At 43.0% G+C, this 21,487-nt stretch overlaps 1 protein-coding gene across 7 annotated transcripts in view; it reads right to left on the bottom strand.

Moving 5' to 3' along the window:
* GMEB1 (glucocorticoid modulatory element binding protein 1) overlaps nucleotides 1-21,487 on the bottom strand; it is a 39,656-nt gene that overhangs the window by 8,952 nt on the left and 9,217 nt on the right. Inside the window, exons 1-5 of one of the 7 annotated variants that reach the window (XM_037499148.2) lie at nucleotides 17,032-17,050; nucleotides 10,367-10,524; nucleotides 3,887-3,999; nucleotides 3,083-3,207; nucleotides 1,995-2,098 (exon numbers count right to left, since the gene is read on the bottom strand). In XM_037499148.2, coding sequence (XP_037355045.1) covers nucleotides 1,995-2,098; nucleotides 3,083-3,207; nucleotides 3,887-3,999; nucleotides 10,367-10,494 — 470 coding nt within the window. In that variant the 5' untranslated portion in view covers nucleotides 10,495-10,524; nucleotides 17,032-17,050. Of the gene's footprint in view, nucleotides 1-1,994; nucleotides 2,099-3,082; nucleotides 3,208-3,886; nucleotides 4,000-10,366; nucleotides 10,525-10,711; nucleotides 14,069-16,816; nucleotides 16,925-17,031; nucleotides 17,051-21,487 lie in introns of those variants that run through there. The other 6 variants (XM_037499150.2, XM_037499151.1, XM_037499145.2 and 3 more) reach the window with 6 other exon arrangements.

Raw genomic sequence — 21,487 nt, 5'->3', positions numbered from 1 at the left:
TAGCCCATAAGCAAACCAAGGAGTATTGTAATTACAGTAAAGTCTATGTTATAATGTTACTTGACTTTTAGTAAAGATCTTTTAGACATTCTGGTTCCTTTACATATTTGGGAAAAGTTGGCATGTGTTTGTTTTTCCTGGGCAAGTAAAACAGGCCAAAAACAACAAAAAATGAAAGTTAGATGTATTCCCAATTTCAACTACTGATTTCTACAAACAAATCATCTGGAACAAATTTTTTTTAATTATGTGTCTCTGGCTAGAAAAATAGTATGTGCAGAAAAAAAAAATAACATTTTCCATGGAAAATACAGAAAACAACCCTGTAAAAAAATCCCACTACATAGAGATAACATCAACATTTTGGCATATTTTCTTCTACTAAATTATACTAACATATGTATATTTTTAACATGGCTAAAATCACACTACTCAATTAACTTTATATATTTTTTCCTTCACATTTCATTACAAGCATTTTTTCTAGGTAAAAACCCTTCAGAAATATTTTAATGATTGCATAACACCCAGAGTATATACATAGGAATATTTAGAAAAGTCGTAATTCACTTTAGATAGCCCTTGATTGTATATTAACGCAGAGAGCAATTTATAACATAATAAATTATGTTGCAAGGAACAGTTTTATGTTTGATCTCCACAGGCACAAAAGAGTTTTCTTAAGACAGGTTCCTTAAAATAAATTAAAGACAAAGGGTAAGATGTTTTTAAAATATTTTAAGAATATGTCTATAGAAAAAGCTTTAATTCTTTTTTTTGAAAGAATAATTTTATTAGAAGATTTTTATTTATTTTATTTACATAGAACTAGGGTATAGGCCAGAGGTGCAGGGGGTAAGAGGATTCACCAGAGTCAGAATAGGAAACAGAACAGGCAGATCTACTGAAATACACTGTTGAGGGGAGCAGTGGGCTAGACAGGAGAGGTTTGCTGTGCCATATGCGTTAGCTTCCTGGCCAGGGATCAAACTCAGGTCACTTGGACCAACCAATGCAGTGGTAGTACTGAGACTTTAACCACTAGGCCATCAGGGGGCCCAAAAGTTTTAATTCTTGACCAATTTTCAAATTTTCGATCAACAGGTAAGTACTAGGGCCTCCCCGGTGGTGCAGTGGGTTAAGCGCTGCACTGTGAAGCTGTCTGCAGCCTCTGGAGCACAGGTTCGATTCTGGCCAGCCAGGGAGATAACCCACATGGCACAGCAGACCTCTCCTGTCTCACCTGCTGCTTCCCTCAGCAGTGTCTTTGGTCCATCTGCCTGTTCTGCTCCCCGCTCTATCTCTGGCCAATTCTCTCACCCTCCACACTTCTGGTCTTTACTCCAGTTCTTGTATAAATAAATAAATTTTAGGGCCTCCCCTGGTGGCGCAGCAGTTGAGTGCTGGGCTGTGAAGCTGCCTGCAGCCTCTGCAGCGCTGATTCGATCCCCGGCGAGGGTCCCACATGGCGCACAAACCTCTCCTGTTGCGCCCGCTGCTCCCCTCAACAGTGTATTTCATCACTCTGCCTATTCTGTTCCCTGCTGTGGCTCTGGTGAATTATCTCACCCTCCTGCGCTTCTGACTGTACCCAGTGCTTGTATTAAAAAAAAAAAGGTATGTACTCAAGGAATACCAACTAATGTTAATCTTTACCAGATGGGAAAAATATTACAATAGCAAACCAACCTGCAAAGAAGGGATGAGGGATATTGCAAATACTGAAATTTATTTTGTGGCATAATGATGGCAAGGATTGTATTCACTTGTCTAAGTGTTACTTATCATAGCGCACTTCTACTTTACCAGATTACCAGGCTTTGTCAGTCAGCCTACACTATGCTTGCCAGGGTAATCATGCATGGATTGCTCAAGCTAATCCTTCAGACAGAATAAAAACTTAAAATTAAAAAAAAGAAAAAAAAGATTCTCTGGAACCTATCATGATTGAGTATCCCAAAATCTGTTGAAAGGTGCTTACTATTTGAGCTCACCTGAGCATAATTCCACCCAGACGAATGGCTCTCTTCCAGTCCTTTAGGGTGGACTTGCCAGCCAGATGAACAAAATGCTTGGGGCTAATCAATTGATCATTGAACTAAAGTAAAAAGAAAAGTCCAAAATAATGCAATGTAAATTTAGGCAGGCCAAGAAAGAAAGAAAACAGTAACTCGTTATGTACAAAAAGTAGCCACCCAACATCTTGTCACAGTTTTATATGATACAGTCTCCTGCCCTATTGTGCCAAAGAAGATGACCCATCTCTGAACACAGTACCCTGTTCTGGTAAAAACCTACAGAACACATTAGGAGGATCAGTGATTAGTATATTGATTAGCACCTAAAGTCCATGTATGCTCTTAGCCAGGCAATTAGGTGCAACTACCTGTTTAAACTGAAGTAATCTATCCAGCCCTTATGTCAAGATTCAGGCTGTGGCAGAAAGAATAAGTATGGTAGAAACCAAAAGCACTAAAGAGCCCCAAAATTCTATAATCCTGACAGATTCTAGGGTGATGCCACTTCAATGACACAACTATCCATGGGTACAGCTGTGGCTCCCAAAGGAGAGAATATAAATAATTATTTCTTCATTGTGAGATTATTTATTATTATCAGTAATAATTTTCAATAAATTCCACCAGTATAAGGTATCTCATCTTATATTCTAGCAATCTTACAATGTATGTAAATGATTATTTGTATTTTGACATGAGGCTCTGAAATATTAAATAACTTGCATAAGGTGACCCAACTAGTCAGAGATAAAGATGGGACCCCATTCATTCATTCATTCAACAAAGATTTATTGATAAATACACCAAGCATCACTCTACATGCTGGGGATACACTGATGAACAAGACACAAAAGTTCTCAGTTCTCAGAATTTATATTCTGTTGGGACTTGAATCCGGGCCAATTTCACTCCAAAGTTTTTATTTTTTTCTGCTGTGACACAATGAGAGTATAGCCACAAAATTGGAAACATTGATGTGGTGAAAGAGAGAGGAGGCCCAGAAACCACACCCTGTTAAAAACAAGGAGTCCCCAAATAGGCCCTAGCAGAGAGAAGACAATTACCTTAACACATTTTACATTAATTCCTGGACACACAAACTTCTTCCAGAGGAGAATGGCTTTGCTTTCCCCACAAGTTATGGGGTAAGCAATTTCCATATCCTCATTTGCTTCTATAGTGCTTGCATCTGAAAATGGAAAAAAATACCAGTTATTTATTGAAATATCTTCCCCAAGGCTTAAATTCAGTATCTCTAGTGTTCAGAGTCCTCTGAGGGGCTATATAAACTGCTTCATTAAGACTAAGATTGTTCAGAGATCCTTTGGAAGAAGTCTGGCATAACAGCTCTCTTAGCAAGCTCCTACCAGACACTGCTGTATGCTTTTACATATTTAGTCTTACAAGAATCTATCAAAGGAGTGCCTGCTGCCTTTGTATTACATGCATATAAGTAGGACTCAGAAGGTGAACCGACTTTCCTGAGGGCATACAACTATCAATAAAAAGAGATAAAGCAAGATTAAAATTCAAGTTTATCTCATTTCAGAGTTTCTTTTCAATATCTTTCCAGTGACTTCTTTCAGTTAATACCTATCAGTCCTCGTCCTCATCAGCAACTTCCTTGACAACAACAATCAACCTTGAGGTTCCAATTTCTTTGCATGGTTTTTAGAGATGAAAAATCTTTCAGAAACCCTAGCAAACTGATATTAAAGAATTAACTGACAGCCCTAGCATCTTAGTCAGTAGTCATTCTAAATGATGACTGCAGCATTAGTAGAACACACTTGGTAGGGACAAAAAGCAAGAAATCTCAACCAAGGAAGCTAAGGTCAAAGGTACTGGAATAACACAGAAAAACTTACCAATCCCTTCTTCAATTTTGTGTATCGTGTGAGTTTCTACTGCCACAACTGCTGTGTTGTTCTCCGACCCAGCTTCATAAATCCTGTTGTAAAAGTGTCCATCGAAAAACAAACTATATAAATCATGAAAAAATTAATATTCACAGCATGGGGTTAAGAAATTTATTTTAATCTATCTCAAAAGGAATAAAATAAATATCTTTACAAATCTATGTTTGTGCTTTGATTAGTTCCCCATTGTATTTATATTCCAAGCTACCCAAGGCTGTTCAGAGCTACAACCATAAAAATGAATCAACAACTTTCCTCATCTTAAAGGAAAGATCTTCTTGCTACTGTATTTACACCACACTTGTTATTGTTTTACATCAGAATTTTCATAACTTTCAGAACTTCAAAAGTTCATGACATAAAGTGTTCCTTCAAGTATAAGATTAAGTCATATTCTAGAATTATCCTGATGAAACTAAAATACCACTGGCCAATTCAAGGCAGGGAGGACTTGGTCATAGAAACTGATGTCCGGGCCTCCCCGGTGGCGCAGTGGTTGAGCGCTGGGTTGCAAAGCTGCCCGCAGCCTCTGCGGCGCCGGTTCGATCCCCGGCTGCTCCCCGGAGGGTCCCACATGGCGTGCAGACCTCTCCTGCCGCCCGCTGCTCCCCTCAGCAGTGTACTTCAGTCCTTCTGCCTGCTCTGCTCCCCGCTCTGGCTCTGGTGAATTCTCTCACCCTCCCGCGCTTCTAACTGTACCCAGTGCATGTATAAACAAAAAACAAAACAAACAAACAAATAAATAAATAAATAAAACATGCCTCTAAAAAAAAAAAAAAGAAACTGATGTCCCTTGTTGGAATTTAGGCATGATAGCACTTTTTTTTTTAAGCTATATTTATTTAGGCATACAAGAACTGGGGTACAGACCAGAGGTACAGGGGAGGAAAGGATTCACTAGAGACAGAGTGGGGAGCAAAAGAGGCAGATCTATTGAAATACACTGCTGAGGGGAGCAGCGGTGGAGACAGAAGTCTGCTGCGCCATGTGGGTTGCTCCTGGCTGGTGGGGGATTGAACTGGTGCTGCAGTGGCTGGCGATAGCTTGATATTGCTGTCTTTCACCCCTGTGCTACCAGGGAGGCTTAATAGCACTTTTTTTAAAAAAAGATTTATTTTTATTTATTTGTACATACAAGAACTGGGGTGTAGGCCAGAGGTACAGGGATTGAGAGGATTCACCAGAGACAGAGTGGGCAGATCTTACTGTGTAGGGGAGCAGCGGAGAAACAGGAGAGGTCTTCTGTACCATATGTGGGTTAGCTCCCTGGCCAAGGATTGAACTCATGCCATAGTGGCACAGCAGCTTGAGAGCCCTGAGACTTTAACCTCTGGGCAACCAAGGAGGCCCTAAGAAATGATAGCATTTTGAAGGTACTATGATGAAACTACTGACACAAGCATAGTCTCATCAGAAAATGCAAGAGAGAAACTGCACAAAGTAACTAGCAATAACTAGAGGTACTACTTAGGGAAAATGTGTCACTAAAATGTTTCTACCTTCTAAAAATGGGCTCACACAACCTAATAAGATACACTGATATTCTTTAATTTCTATAATAGATCTAATGTTAATTTTTACAATTTGTTGTTTGAAAGCACTGCCTGAATAATCTCCTTTACATAGATGACTACCCATCCCCATGCTGACACCCCTAACACAACTTCCCTTCTGTATTTCACACCGGGACACAGTTAACGGCTAAATTAATAAATACATTTGGATGTCCCTCAGGACTTTGTTGAATTCATTATGTCTAAAATAACCAAGTTGTCTTCTCTCTCCCACCTCCCAAGTTACCCTTCTTCCTATAATCCTCATCCTTGCCAATGGCATCATCCAGCACACTGTAGCCTAAGACAGAAGCCAGGAAATTACACTCAATTTCTCCCTTTTCCTCCTCCTCAACTCCCACACAGTCAGTCACCAAATCTTACCAGATGTACCTCTTTAAAACCAGCCACTCTCCCTGTCTGTATTTCCTCTGCTACCAGCTTAATTCAGACTAAGTCATCTCTAGATCTCTAGTCTGAACTAGCCCTTTTTATCTACCTGATCTTCTGTATTACCCCCAGAGTGTTCATGTCACTCCCTTCTTAAAACCCTTCAAGAATCCTCTCCCTCCTGTTAAAAAAAAAGTGCAAATCCTAAATATGATACTTATCTCTCTGAGACAAGCCCGATTTCAACTCTCCCCGGTATCTTATAATCTAAACATCAGTCACACCAAACTATTTGTGGCTCCCAAAATTGCCATCTTCTTTTACTATTTTCTATCTTGCTCTCTTTTTCTAAAAACATCCCTTCCCACTTCTTTCTTTTTTTTTTTTTAAAGATTTATTTATTTATACAAGCACTGGGTACAGTCAGAAGCGCGGGAGGGTGAGAGAATTCACCAGAGCCAGAGCGGGGAGCAGAGCAGGCAGAAAGACCGAAGTAAACTGCTGAGGGGAGCAGTGGGCGGCAGGAGAGGTCTGCGCGCCATGTGGGACCCTCCGGGGAGCAGCCGGGGATCGAACTGGCACTGCAGAGGCTGCGGGCAGCTTCGCAACCCAGCACTCAACCGCCGTGCCACCGGGGAGGCCCTTTTCCCATTTATTTCTTTTTTAAATAAGTAGCCTCTATGATGGACCTCCTTCCATCTCAATCCCTCTAGTATACTCACCCACTTTCTCCTTTGTGACCTAATTTTACTTGGGGTTTTTGTCACAACACCTATACTGCTTAATACTATATTCTGTTTAACTGTCTCCCTTGGACATAGTCTAAGAGGGCCTGGAATGCAGAGACTGTCTTATTCATTTATTTAATTTCATGACTGTTATGTGTATAGTAACTGGAACACGACAATGTTGAATGAATGAGGACTATGATAAACATGAGAAACCACTACTTCAAGTTAAGATTAGTAAACATTCTAAGGTGACCAAATCTCTTTAAAAAATATATTTTTGTTTGTACATAATTTCAACAACTAGTAAATTACACTTGGGGTATGAAGTAGGGGGCAGAGTCTATATTTTTAATGAGTAAACAAGTTTTTTGTGAAGGAAAAAATTTCTAAAGCAACTCAGAATAGTGAAGGACTAGGCCTAATTCGCTATACCTACAACTATAGTAAAAAATCATAATATAGGTTCAAAATGTTAAAGCACTATAAGATACACGTCTATGAATTATCAAAAGAAAGTAAAATTATTTTTATTAGAACTGTAACATTAAATCTCCATTATTGTATTCTAATTCTCTGCTCTGAAAACTGAAAATTCACAGGTTAAGATATTTTTTAACCAGCATGTTAAGGAAAGAGTCTGATTTACACAAAGTTGCATAAGATTATAACATAAAGCAAGGGGTACCCTAATTATCTGAAAAAGGTTATATACCCCCCCTAAGACTTTAAACTTTCTGCTAAGGAGGGGGAATGAACATAAAAGAAGAAGTAGGGCCACTACTCAAACTCAACTATTCTGTTACATGCGGACTGAATGTCCTCTAAAGAAAAAGCATAAAGTCAGCACAGTGAGAAAATTTATGTGGTAAATAAAATCACCAGTCCCTATCTTGTTATGCTAAAAATGCTTAAGAATACAAAATGAATTGGAAAGTCAAGAATGATGATGGAGGGCTTCCCCGGTGGCGCAGTGGTTGAGCGCGGGGTTGCGAAGCTGCCCGCAGCCTCTGCAGTGCCGGTTCGATCCCCGGCTGCTCCCCGGCCACCAGAGGAGGGTCCCACATGGCGCGCAGACCTCTCCTGCCGCCCGCTGCTCCCCTCAGCAGTGTACTTCGGTCCGTCTGCCTGTTCTGCATCCTGCTCTGACTCTGGTGAATTCTCTCACCCTCCCGCGCTTCTGACTGTACCCAGTGCTTGTATGAATAAATAAATAAATAAATAAATCTTAAAAAAAAAATTTAAAAAAAAAAAGAATGATGATGGAATCCTAGTTCCTTCACTCCCCTTGAGAACTTTCTACAAGCGCCCACTTGAAAAAGTTAATAACTATTTCTTTTTTTCCTTTTTAAGGAAGCACATGCTAAACAAATCTTCTATATTGAGTTCCTAGAATTAATAGCCTTCTAGATACCTTAGTATCTAAGTCTTAAAAAAATTAAATGTGTATATATTTTAAAGTCAATTTAGTGTTATTATGAAAATAGCTGATACAATGTTTCAGGTTTGTTTTTTTAAGATTTATTTATTTATGCATACAAGAACTGGGGTACAGGCCAGAGGTATGGGGGTGTGAAAGGATTCACTAGAGACAGAGTGGAGAACAAAACAGTCAGATCTATGGAAATACACTGCTAAGGGGAGCAGCCGGCGAGATAACAGAGATCTGCTGCGCCATATGGGTAGCTCCCTGGCCAGGGATTGAACTTGTGCTGCAGTGACTATGGATTGCTTCATAGGTTGCATCTTAACCCCTTGTGCCACCAGGGAGGCCCTGTTTCAGGTTCTGTGTGGTCATATGGGGAGACCATTACCAGAGACGACTTTTGCTTCGTAATGTATTTCTGAAAACATGTACATAACACTTAAAAAACTGTAAAATGGGGCCGCCTTGGTGGCCTAGGAGTTAAGTCTCATCCTTATCACTGTTACAGTCCACAGCAGTGGTCTGAATTCGATCCCCAGCCAGGAACTGAACCCACATGACACAGCAGACCTCTCCTGTCTCCCCTGCTACTCCCCTCAGCAGTGTATTTCAGTAGATCCGCCTGTTCTGCTCCCCACTCTGTCTCTGGTGAATCCTCTCACCCGCCCCCGCACCCCCGCACCTCTGGCCTACACCAGAACTCTTGAATGCATAAGTAAATAAAATAAATGTTTTTTAAAAAGTGACCACTGGGCACTTTAGGAAAGATAGAAATGACTCCATGAGGAAATAAAACTGCTGAGAACTAGATTCTTCCTCATGCACCTTGTGGTAACAACTTTCAAGTACATGTATGTATAACAAGTGACATTTCCAAACAAATGAATTTGAATAAGTATGCATAATCTGTAAATACTAAAAAAAAAAAAAAAATTCTATTAATTATATGTGAAGGATTATTTGCAACAACTGTCCCTTATAGGTCTTAGACTATTTCCTTCATACTTAATATTCAGAATATCAGCAAACTATGGGTAATATTTTAACAACTAAAAATTTCTTGTCTTTTACAGATATATACTAATGTCTGAAATTTGCTTCAAAAAACATCAGGAGTGGGAAGATGTAGAAAAGAAACAGGACGAGTCATGCGTTGGTAATTGTTGAAGTTGGTCGATGGGTGCTTTTATGGGGTTCATTATAGTTTTTCTTTATTGTTGCATATATTTGAAACTTTCCATACTAAAAAGGCTTTAAAATTACTGCGGGGCCTCCCTGGTGGTGCTAGGGGTTAAGCACAGCACTGTGAAGCTATCCACAGCCTCTGCAGCATGAGTTCGACCCAGCCTGGGAGCTACCCACATGTCTTGCCCACTGCTCCCCTCAGCAGTGTATTTCAGTAGATCCACCTATTCTGTTCCCCACACTGTCTCTGGTGAATCCTCTCATCCCCACACTTTTGGCCTATACCCTGGTTTCTTGTATACCTAAATAAATAAAAATCTTTTAAAAAAATTACTGAGATGTTAAATGTCTTTCTCCAGAGTATTTAAGACAGGTTACATTATTAGACTAGGATGGAATTATTTTTGTCCAAGAGCATTTCTAAGCCTGTGAAAAATCTTTTATAGATTCCCCAATACAAACAACTACTCCCCATTCTCTCTGTAGCTCTAATCTTACTGAACCTTCAAGACCACTTCTTAAGCCATATCTCTCCTTTTAAACTCATCGTGGTCATTTGAATTCAAAAGTGCTTCCTACCCATACCACACAGCACACCCAGATCGTGCGATATAAGCAATTTCTTATTTACATGTATATATTTTGCGTTTGCACAATTAGACAGCAAGTTCCATAGTGGTGGGACCCATGTGTTATATTTCACTCAACACTTTTATAATACACTGTATAATAGTAGGTGGTTGATATATTTTTTTTGACTAAACTTGATAATTTGCCCATCCATGAGGGTCCAAGGAGTTTCTGGTAGCACTATTTATAGTTACCTTGCCTAATCTCCTCTGACTCTAACTACAATGTCATTTGCTAAACATGTACCAAGCCCTGTGCTAGACAGTGCAGGCAAATAAGATGTGGGAACTATGTAACTTACCCCCAAGGAGCTTACAGCAGAGAATAGGGAGAAGAGGGAAACGGCTAATATAATAATAAAATTATGAATATAGCACACAATACATTACAGAGATAAAAACTACCAGCTGAGATTGATGTCGAATGCTTCATAGTGCTGAGCAACCATAACGTTGTAATTTCTCCACCCTTTAAACCTCCCAAATTTTGTAGAATATCCAAATCTCTAGTCACTTACCCTTGTTGCACAGGCTGTAACTGCAAGATCACTTGGGTTTTAGTGTCTTCAGGGTTCTCCCCTTCATTTCCTTCAGTGGGTACCACAACCACATCCCCCACTGGGACACTCACTTCCGCATTAGCCATCTTTCACATGAAGTCAGATAGCTGGGGCTGCTGTCAGAAATAAAAAACACCAGTAACTTCACTTGTTTGAAAGGATGGCAACCATAAGAAAGGAAGAACTAGATAATGACCACCCATTCCCAAGGCACCCTGGAGGATCACTGCCCTCTGAAAAGGATGGGAAGCGAAAAGGCATTGAGAGAGGCTCTGATCTTTCCAGAAATGCCTTAGTACTCACTTGCTATTGTAGGCTTTCTCAGTATGTATGATTCATCCCATGGTGTGCTGGAGCCAGCTCTACCAGCTCCCAAGAACCCACTGTGCACATCTCTTCCCAACTCCAAGTTTAGTGACATCAAATTCATAGCTTGAAATGAGTGACGGCGAGAGTATTGACAAGCACCACAAGTCGGGGTATTTTTTTTTTTCTAGAAGAGCTGGTTTATAGCACATCACTCACTCCATTCCAAATAGTAAGCGCCTAGAAAGTAGGAGTCAAGTCTATTTGCTTTGTGACCAGTCATTATACCGCACCCACTGCTCTGTCCTTTCTGAGTACTTAATAAGTATCTCCTGGTTAACAGGACTAAACTGTGCAGGAAGAGAAAGGTCACTTTCACTGTGCAGTTTAATAAATCCAATTATGTGACCTCTAGGAATGTCCTAGTAACTCTATCCCGCAGGTTGAATGGAAAAGATGATCTCGCCTGACATCTCCTTGCAGAGCTATTAGGGAAACCAGTATCTAGCACCACATGCTCCCAGACTCTAAAGCCACTAAAGCATTGTCCAAATTTAATGAAAACCCAGGGGGCCCCAGGATATTCTGCTGCTATTAGTCTTCACAGCTGAAAAGGAGAGCCACTTAAGAGAGTATATAGGTGGGCCTCCATGGTGGCGCAAGGGGTTAAGTCTCAGGACTGTGAAGCTATCAGCAGCCATCGCAGCACAAGTTCGATCCCAGGCCAGGGAGCTGACCCACATGGCACAGCAGACCTCTCCTGTCTCACCTGCTACTCCCCTTAGCAGTGTATTTCAGTAGATCTGCCTGTTCTGCTCCTCACTCTGTCTCTGGTGAATCCTCTCACCCCCTGCACCTTTGGCCTACATCCCAGTTCTTCTATGCAAAAATAAATAAAATAAATCTTGGAAAAAAAAAGTATAGGTAAGAACACTATATTTACTTAGACCTATGACTAGACTATGCTGAACAGAGAAGACATGCAAGGATGCATGTTTGAAAATGTAACTGATGTCAGACCACCAAATCCACATCTCAGCTCTGCCACAGCAGTTGTTTGCCTATAACATACATAGCACTGAATGTCTCCTTCATTTGACACCAAAATACTTATCTGCAACTATAATACCTTAAAGCATAACTAGATTGTGCGATATAAGCCACACTCCAGCCACATCAACAACCCACAGTACTCTGAACATATATGTACTTTCAGGTACTGTACCTTTGTTATACCCTAAGCCCCAAATGCCCTTCTCTTTCATCTTCTCGTTTCTTTTTTTTCTTGCATAGAAGAACCAGGGTGTAAGCCAAAGGTGGTGGGTGGGGGTAGGGAGGGTGAGAGGATTCATAAGAGGCAGAGCGGGGAGCAGATCAGGCAGATTTACTGAAATACACTGCCAAGGGGAGCAGCTGCGAGACAGGAGCACCCTGCTTTGTCACGTGAGTTAGCTCCCTGGCTGGGATAGAACTCAGGCCATAGCGGTGATAGCGCTGAGACTTAACTCCCAAGCCACCAGGAAGGCCCATCTTCTCATGTTAAGGCCCAGTTCAAAGCCCACTCCTCCAGGGAGCCACTCACAAATCATTTTCTTTTCTGTGGTTGCCCAGTACTTGGTTTGCAGCGCTCCAGTGTTTATTGCACTGTTCTGCAGTTAACTAAATAGATACCTATCTCCATCACGTTAGGTGCTAATTACCTAAAAAACTTTTTATCTCCCACAGTCCTGCTCACCATGGGCACTGACAAGTATTGGTTCAACTGGTTTGCTTATATTTGACCTAGTTAAAATTCATGTCTAACTTATGTTTTTTGATTCTCAAATTCAAACTTCTTTCCTGAACTTTACACTTTCTATATCCAAAAATCTCTTAAAATATGTTGTGGGCACCTTAGACTGAGCTTATGATCCCTTTCAAACCTATTCCTACTTCCTACTTAGGTAAATGGTACCTTCCTATTTTCTCAACTCAGACACTTGGAAGATATTTTTGACTGCTCTCTTCTCTTTCTAAATCCAATCAACACCAAATCCTATCCATCTGACCAGTTATATATCTCTTGAAAACATCCCCCACCCCAGTCTCCATCTGTACTACCACCACCATATTCTGAGCCACACATGCCACCACCTAGATTTTCCCAGCTGTTTCTCATCAGTAGCCTAATCTCTGGTCCTGCTCTCCAATCCCTTCTCTACAGAGCAAAGTGTCTTATTAAAGGCCATTTCCCCACTTAAAAATCCTCAGTAGATTCTCTTTACAACATGTTCTCTTTACAACATGTAAACCCTTTCCAGGGCTTACAAAATTTTCCAAATCTGTACCTCACCCACCCTATTAATCTCATTTCACACTGTGGGCTCCTGTCACTGATTTATTCCCATTTCTCAAACATGCCATTTTCCTCACCTGGCCTTTCAGAATGGTTTCTTCTACCTGGAATTCTTTTCCTTCTTCTTTGACTAGTCAGTGGTAAAGTTGTGTGACTTAATAAAAACATCACTTCCTTTTGTGACTTCCTTGATGGGTTTTGAGCTTTGTGTTCTTGCTCCTTCATACCTGCAGCACCCCGGTCAGACCATCATCCCACTTTCAATCTATTCCCACCAGGCTACATCCTGGGAGAACAAGGATTGCTTTTCTCTTTCAACAGCTTTCCCGTGTCAGATTAGCATCCGGGACGTGGGAGTGTAATAGAGTTTTCAGATATCAGACTTCTATCTACAAAACTGCTACCTAAAATTTTCTCAGGAAAGCTGGTATATAGCAGGTATGTAACCAACTTTTATGCAATGAGTGACTCACCCTGCCCTAAAAGACTTCTAGAAGTTTATACTTTTCTAATTTAGGGGATATAAATTTGATTGGGCAGCTATGCTCAGCTGCCTTGCTTTATGGTCCATAATTATAATCAGTTCAACAAATATTTACTAGTCTCTACTCCACACAAAGTTGGACACAAAGTTAGGTTCCTTGGAAATAAATAGGGACAGTGTCTGCTTGTAAGGAACTACTAAAGGGAAAGAGATGCCTAGCATTGGCACTCACTAGAAGGGAAAAGTAATTGCAAGCAATCATAGTACATAATACGGACTTCTGTAAATTAAAGGTTTAAAACTAGAAAGAAAAAAAAAAAACAGAACAAATTAGGACCTCTGAAAACCAAAACAAGCAGGACTCCTGAGGTAGAAAAAGTCAAAAAGGGACATGACGAAGCATATAATCACCAATAAATCCTAGAATAAATGAATCAATGGATAGCTTCAAAGCTTGAACCATAAAAATGTAGGGCAAATTAAAATAATTGCAGCCAACATTTGTTGGACACTTATTTACTGTCAAGCACTATTCTCTTACTACAATAATACATATTTAATTTTTAAAAGTAATACTTTAGCACTTAACAAACTTATAGAAATTATTCCCAAAAGACGATTTAATTTTTTTAAAATAGCCTAAATTAGTGGTTAGAGAACCAGAAATAGGAGAATACTTTTATTTCGACCTTCTACTCACAGGTTGAGTACTCTCTACACTTTGAGTAAGTGGTTGACTATCAATTTAAAACTTTCAAAGGGAACTCATATTTTACTCTTTACCCTACTCCTACTCCTTGGAACTCAGGCAGAATGTTCTGGTTTGTTCTTTAACCTTCTAAGAGTTTATCAGAGAAGACAATTATAATCATACACAATATATTCCTCAGTGTCAGATACACAGGTCTGATTCAACATAGTAATTTTTACTTTCTTTAGAAAAGCAAGTTTGGGTCGAGTATCTCTTATTACCCTAAATACCATTTTCCTAGCTGGTAACCAGAAACCAGCTCTACAGACTATACTGGTTAAATGCAAGATCATCTCTTTGAGCTGACTGTAAACTGAAAAGTGACTCTTGTTTATAGCAACAAAAACCCCTGAGGCAAGATGAGTGAGTTGATCCTTTGGGTATTTCATGGAAGGGGCCTTAGAGTATTCCTTGTGGAATCACACAACACTCTGTAATTCTAGAGGAAGACACATAGAGGATAATATATATTAAAATAACTTTGTAGTTCTTTTCAAAGACAGACACCTTGAAAGTAAGCATATGACTGCTCACATAAACTACTGGAAAACTAACAAATGACATCTGACCTACTCGAGATTTGGTCCAGGAAGCTGTTTAAAACATTACAAGATGTAAACATTAGCATCACATGATTGCAAACATATCAGAGTTTGTAGGTGAGAAGGAAATACTAGATGTGCTGAAATTTTCTAACTCCAAATGTATTTTATTCCATTGTAATTTTTGTACACTGTGCACCCTATTAAGCAATTTCCAAGTTAAAATTTTATTATTGAAGCAAAACTCCTTTTTCTTCTTTACTCCTTCTCATGCATTTAGTAAGTGATCTGGAGTATTACCAGATGTAATGAAGTTAACAAGGCTACAAAGGACCACAGTGAGGGAAACAGACAGGGAATGAAGTTGGGAACTGGAGACTATGTAGGTGTTTGGGGCAACAAAGGGAAAAAGAAATTATTTGAAGGATCATCCTACTAGATAGAGTTTAGGGAATTTCATCTCAGGATAAGACCCAGACAGACCCCAAACTAACTTGAACACAAGTTAGCAATTCAATGTGTTTGTGGAAATAAATGATTAAGTGGCTAACAACTAATGAAGAGGTCATCAAGTCAGTAGACTTTAAAACTGATAAAAGGGTGACATCTTTGGGGAGACAGTTCGAATTTTTAAGGAGGAAGTCTCCTCCAAAAGCACTTTGGTAACCATTAGCAGAGGCAAGGGGGGAGGAAAGAGTCCCGCTGTGAGACTAGAAGTACCTGATCATTCCTTTCCCAAATTCTTTCTCTAAGGAGGAAACCCCGTTTCTTGGATCGCCTAAAAGGACACCAATCAAGGCCTGTCAGCTAGGTAATGATGTTGAGGTATCTCACATTTTGAGAAAATTCAGGGCTTCCCGGGACAGTTTGGCAACATCTTAGTTTGGGGGGATCTCTCTCCAGGTCCCTCGGTTAAGATTCTGCCCACATCTCTCCTGCTCCTCAATTATGAGGTACCTGGCCAATTCCCCTGTGATTTCAAAAAAGGAGGGGTACTTAAAGCTTCTCCCCTTCAATTATCTTCTCCAAAGCCCTCAAAAACATGGGTTTCCCCATTCCCTGACATACTAGATTACCCTGTTTTCGGCCTATATATCAGGGAGCACGCAAGTATCTTTCATTCCCTGACAGATTTAGACCCTTCTCACTCCTACCCAAGGAGGCACCTCCCCCCAGCCATCTATGAGAAGGCTGGGGCCTCTTCAGCTCTCCCTGCGCTTTCTTCCTTGTTCCCTGATCTCACTGCCCAGACCTGTCACCACGCCTCGGGAAAAGCACCTGCTTCTTCTCCCCCCCGACTCAATGGCCGAGGCCTCTAATGCGCCTCTCAGGTGTAGCTAGGACCCTCCTTTTCTCGGCAGGGTCCCCCTCTGCTTTTGCTCCCCCTACCCCAGCCCTCCCCAGTCAAGTCTCTGAGGGTCTCCTCCTGGGCGGGCATCCAGGCTTCCCTCACCTTTCACCCCCCTCTGCCCTGAGAGGGACCCAGGCCTCTCCCCAGCTCCTCAGAGAAGGGCCTGGTGCTCCCCCGACCCCGCCTTTGGGGATACCCCAGGATCCCAACATCCCTCCTCGGGGTCCAGGGAGTCCGGGCCTCTCAGTCCAGAGTCGCTCCAGCCCCTCCAGGGCCCTCAGCCGAGGACTTCCGGGCCCCACGGTCCGGGGGCGACGGGGGCCCTCAGTACCGGGCCCGCAGGCCCCCGCCGCCCTCAGCCGCGGACCCAGCCCGGGCAGCGCGGCCGGCCGCGCTGGGGGCGGCCCGGCTGCTCGGGCGGACCCAGCGGCAGCGTCCCCCCACCCCCCCGCGGCGCCGCGACGTCCGCTCGCTCCCCGGCGGCGGCGGCGGCACGCACAGGGCGTGGGGAGGCGCCCGCGGAGGCAGCAGCCCCCCGCCCCCTGCGCGCCCGCCCGCCCTCGCCGGCCGCCTCGCGGCCCCCGCGCCCGCCCCCCCACCCCGCGCCCGCGCCGCGCGCCCACCCCTCCCCCTCCTCACCGTCTCCGTCGGGCGGGCGGGCGGCGAGCGGCCAGGGCGGGCGGGCGACGGAGCATGCGCAGAGGCCGCCACGGCAGCTACCGCCACCGCCGCCGCCTGGCCGGGCTTCAACACTTCCGGCCGCCGCCGCCAGCGAGCTGGCGCCTTAAAGGGGACGCGTCCCTATTGCCGGCCCGCTGGAGGACTAACCTGAACCGCGGGACTTGGGCCTTTACCTTAGCTTGGGTCTGGCGCCCTGGAAAACCAGTGTTGGAAAGGACGCTAAACTCCCAATAACTCCACTTCCTCCGCCTCGTGGATGAGGAAAATGAGGCCCAATATCCTCAATGGGAGGCACAGGCAGGTCTTGTGGCTCCTCAGGAGTCGCTTTTCCCTCTCCAAATCCTGTTTTATGAAACTTACATCTTGTCAGACCTTGCTAAGTTATGACCCAACTGTCCATTTTGAATGAAAAGATCTGGTTGTGTGGAGTCAGTAACTGGTCAAGTCCTTGAGCAAGCTGCTGCCATTCTCTGATCCTCGGTTGTTTGCCAAGCCTTTTGGTAGTGAGGTTCCCAGTTCCAGGGGCAACTTCCCTGGGGGCTATTTGACAGCTCTAAGCCCCTGTTTCCGCCTAAGGCATGATGTTGTGTTAAAAGAAGTGGTACAGGAAAAGTGTTTAGGAAAGTTCCTGAACCATTTTATAATAATCAGCAAAATCTTTCTATGGTCAAGGTGACTCTTCTAAGTAGCTTATTTTCATATCCTTTTATGGATTAAAAAAAACACGAAGAGGGGCCTCCCCTAGTGGCACAGGTGGTTGAGCACAGAGCTGTGAAGCTGTCCACAGCCTCTGCAGCGCCAGTTCGATTCCCAGCAGGCCAGAGAGAGACCCACATGGCGCGGCAAACCGCTCCTGTCTCGCCTGCTGCTCCCCTCAGCAGTGTATTTCGTCAGTCTGCCTGTTCTGTTCCCTGCTCTGTCACTGGTGAATCCTCTCACCCTCCCACGCATCTGGCCTGTACCCCCATTCTTGTATGCATGAATAAAAAATAAATCTTAAAAAAAAGCCAAAAAAAGTTAACTAATCCCTCAACATCACATAACCTGTAACTAGGATTTAAACTGAGGCCTTTCTTTCTCCAGTGTCCATGGTTATAACTAGTAGGATGGTGGGCATTGTTATTAAGAACAAATGACAGCAGTTTTAAGGCGAAGGAGACTGGCTTCCCCATCTTGGCTCCTCCTGTGACTCACATCTCTGCTCTCTACCCACTCTGTGATGAAAAAGGGACAGGAAGTTCTCTTGGTTCAAGGACAGGCCAGAGTAAACAATGAACTGGATGAGGGATGGTGGGGGAGATAATTTGGATTCCAGGCTTGGCATTGGCACTTGAGGATGTTGGCCACGGCACACCTCCCATAAGCCTTGATTTTCTCGTTTTTTTTTTTTTTAAATAGAAATGATTTTCCCATTGTGCCCACCTCTCAGGGATATTTCCAGGATGAAACGAGGAGAGTCAATACTCATGTAGTGTCTGTTCAGATAATTCTGAATATAATGGCGGCAGGTCAGAATTGGACTCGACATGTGAACTATTCTGCAGTGGGGGCATCTGTGTCTTTTAATTACACATCATACACTGAACACTTCCCAAAACCCTGTCCCTGCCTTGAAGAAGCTCTCCATTCATTTCTTCAGAATTATATTCAGGACATACATTGTTTTTTGTTGTTGTTTTTCATTTTTTATTGAAGTAAGATTGCATTACATAAGTTTCATTAATTAGAAATTAATGTTTGTACTACATACAACTTATCACTACATGTCTAATTCTATCCTTTACCATAAAATTTACCCCTTTTACCCAGTTGACCCACACCTCTTCCCCCTTTCATTCTGATAACCACTAATTTGGTCTTACAGTCTAAAGATTTATTTTTGTTTCATTTAGCTCATTTCTTTGTTCTTTTCCTTACGTGCCACATATGAGTGAAATTATACAGTGTTTGTCTTTCTACATCTGTTTTATTTTACTAAGCATAATACCCTCTAGGTCCATCGTTGTCATTGCAAATGAAAGAATTACATCTTCTTTATAGCTAAGTGGTATTCCTTTTTGTGTACGTATACCACATCTTTTTTTTTAAAGATTTATTTATTTATTTATTTATGAATACAAGAACTGGGGTATAGGCCAGGTGTGGGGGGTGAGAGGAGCCACCAGAGACAGAATGGGGAACAGAACAGGCAAATCGACCGAAGTACGCTGCTGAGGGGAACAGCAGTCGAGGCAGGAGAAGTCTGCTGCGCCATGTGGGTTGCTCACTGGCCAGCCAAGGATCGAATTTGTGCTGCAGAGGCTGCGCATTGCTTCACAGTGCTGTGCTTAACCCCTTGCGCCAACAGGGAGGCCCATAACTAGTAATTTTTTAAATAGGTAAAGTCGAACCCTGTGACTTCCTTATTCAAAATCCTTTAATAGGACCTCCCTGGTGGCGCAGCGGGTTGAGTGCAGCTCTGTGAAGCTGTTCATAGACTGCAGAGCGGGTTAGATCCCCCCCGGCCGGCCAGGGAGATTCCCACATGGCTTGGCAGACCTCTCCTGTCTTGCCCATTGCTCCCCTCAGCAATGTATTTCCATCGTCTGCCTGTTCTGCTCCCTGCTCTGTCTCTGGTGATTCCTCTCTCCCTCCCATGCCTCTGGCCTGTACCCCAGCTCTTGTATAAAAATAAATAAATCTTAAAAAAAATAAATCCTGGGCCTCCCTGGTAGTGCAGCAGGTTGAACACAACGCCGTGAAGCTGTCCGCAGCCTCTGCAGCACCGATTCGATTCCGGGCCAGCCAGGGAGAATCCCGCATGGCGAGGCAGACCTCTCCTGTCTCACCCGCTGCTTTGGTCCATCTGTCTGTTCTGCTCCCCACTCTGTCTCTGGTGAATCCTCTCATCCTCCCACAGCTCTGACCTGTACCCCAGCTCTTGTATAAATAAAAATAAATCTTTTTTTAAAAAATCCTTTAATAGGGCCTCCCCAGTGGTGCAGCGGTTGAGCGCTGGGTTTCAAAGCTGCCCGCAGCCTCTGCAGCGCTGGTTCGATCCCCGGCTGCCGGGCGGGCGGGGGTCCCACACGGTGCGCACACCTCTCCAGCCACCCACTGCTCCCCTCAGCAGTGTATTTCGTCACTCTGCCTGTTCTGTTCCCACCTCTGGCTCTGATGAATTTTCTCACCCTCCTATGCTTCTGACTATACCCAGTGCTTGTGTAAATAAATAAATAAATCCTTTAAAAAATAAAAAATCCTTTAATAGCCTCCTTTACTCCTACAATAAAACCCAGACCTCTCATCTGGGCCACCATGCATAATCTCCCTCTGCCCTCCTCTGTCCCTTCCTCATAGTGTTCCACATGCCTGGGGCCAGTTTGTATGACCATAAGGCACCCCCCTCCCCCCAGGGCCTTGCCACTAGTTGTTCTTCCTATATCTGGAAAGTTCCTTCCTTAGGTATTCAGAATTCATTCTCATTCTTCATTCCTCACTGGCCTTTCCTGGCTCCCAACCTAAAATCGGTGCCCAGCCACATTCTTCATATCATTGGTGCTCCTGTGCCATCAGGGCACATGTCAGTTCACTTGGGGAATTATTTCAGAGCAAATGCCACATCTGAGAAAACTCTACTTCTCATGCCCTACTTACTTTTTATGTCCCCCTGTTTACCTTCCTAACAATCCCCACAATTTGAAACCCTTTAAATTATTTATTTAGGACTTCCCTGGTAGCCTAGGGGTTAAGTCTCTGCTCTATCACCACTATGACCCGCGTTGGATCCTGACCAGGGAACTGACCCACATGGCTCAGCAGACCTCTCCTGTCTCGCCTGCTGCTCCCCTCAGTAGTCTATTTCAGTAAAGCCTCCCGCTCGATTCCCCACTCTGTCTCTGGTGAATCCTCTTACCCCTGTACCTCTGGCCTATACCCCAGTTCTTCTATGTAAAAATAAAAAAATATTATTCATTTAGCTATTTTGTGCCGGTCTTTCATTTACATACATAGTACTTGGAGCAGAGTTTCATATGTAGAGCAAATGATTGTTGAATGAATGAATGATCTGAAAAATTATAAAATATGGACTGGAAAGAGAAAGGCCAGAGAAAGAAAACCATGTGGGGGACGTTCTATGATTATCCAGGCAGATGGAGGGCCTCAGGTAGAGCAGAGCCACAGCATGTCGGCAAAGACAGCAAACATAGTTCCAAACTGGAACCTGGGGGCATTAGTGACCAGCTGAATGTGGAGGGTTAGAAAGAAAGAGCTGAGGTTGACCCCAGTGAAGAACAAGCAGAAAGAACTGGCTGGGGGTTGAGGGAAAGTAGAAACAATTTGGTTTGGGCTTATTGAATCTGAGGTGTTTCAGAGTCATCCAAATGAAACATCCAAGTGAAAGGAACTGGATTGACCTGTATCAGACAAGAGGCCAAGGCTGGATTGTGAGCCCTGTCCTGTAGATAGAACCACAGAGGCCAGTCGTAGATGATGTTACCCAAGGAGAGTGTACAAAGGGAAGGAGCTACAGGCCCAGCCCTGGTGAACATGAAGCCTTGAGGAAAATTTAGGGGCCGCTGGAAGTAATCGGAAGGGCTAGGCCCCTAGACAGAGGGGAAAGAGAAAATCCAGATTGCAGGCAGAGAA

This window comes from Talpa occidentalis, unplaced genomic scaffold (genome assembly GCF_014898055.3).
Source record: "Talpa occidentalis isolate TD23 unplaced genomic scaffold, MPIMG_talOcc4v2.1 talOcc4.9, whole genome shotgun sequence".
NCBI lineage: Eukaryota > Metazoa > Chordata > Mammalia > Eulipotyphla > Talpidae > Talpa > Talpa occidentalis.
This window is presented reverse-complemented; position numbering and strand designations above follow the sequence as displayed.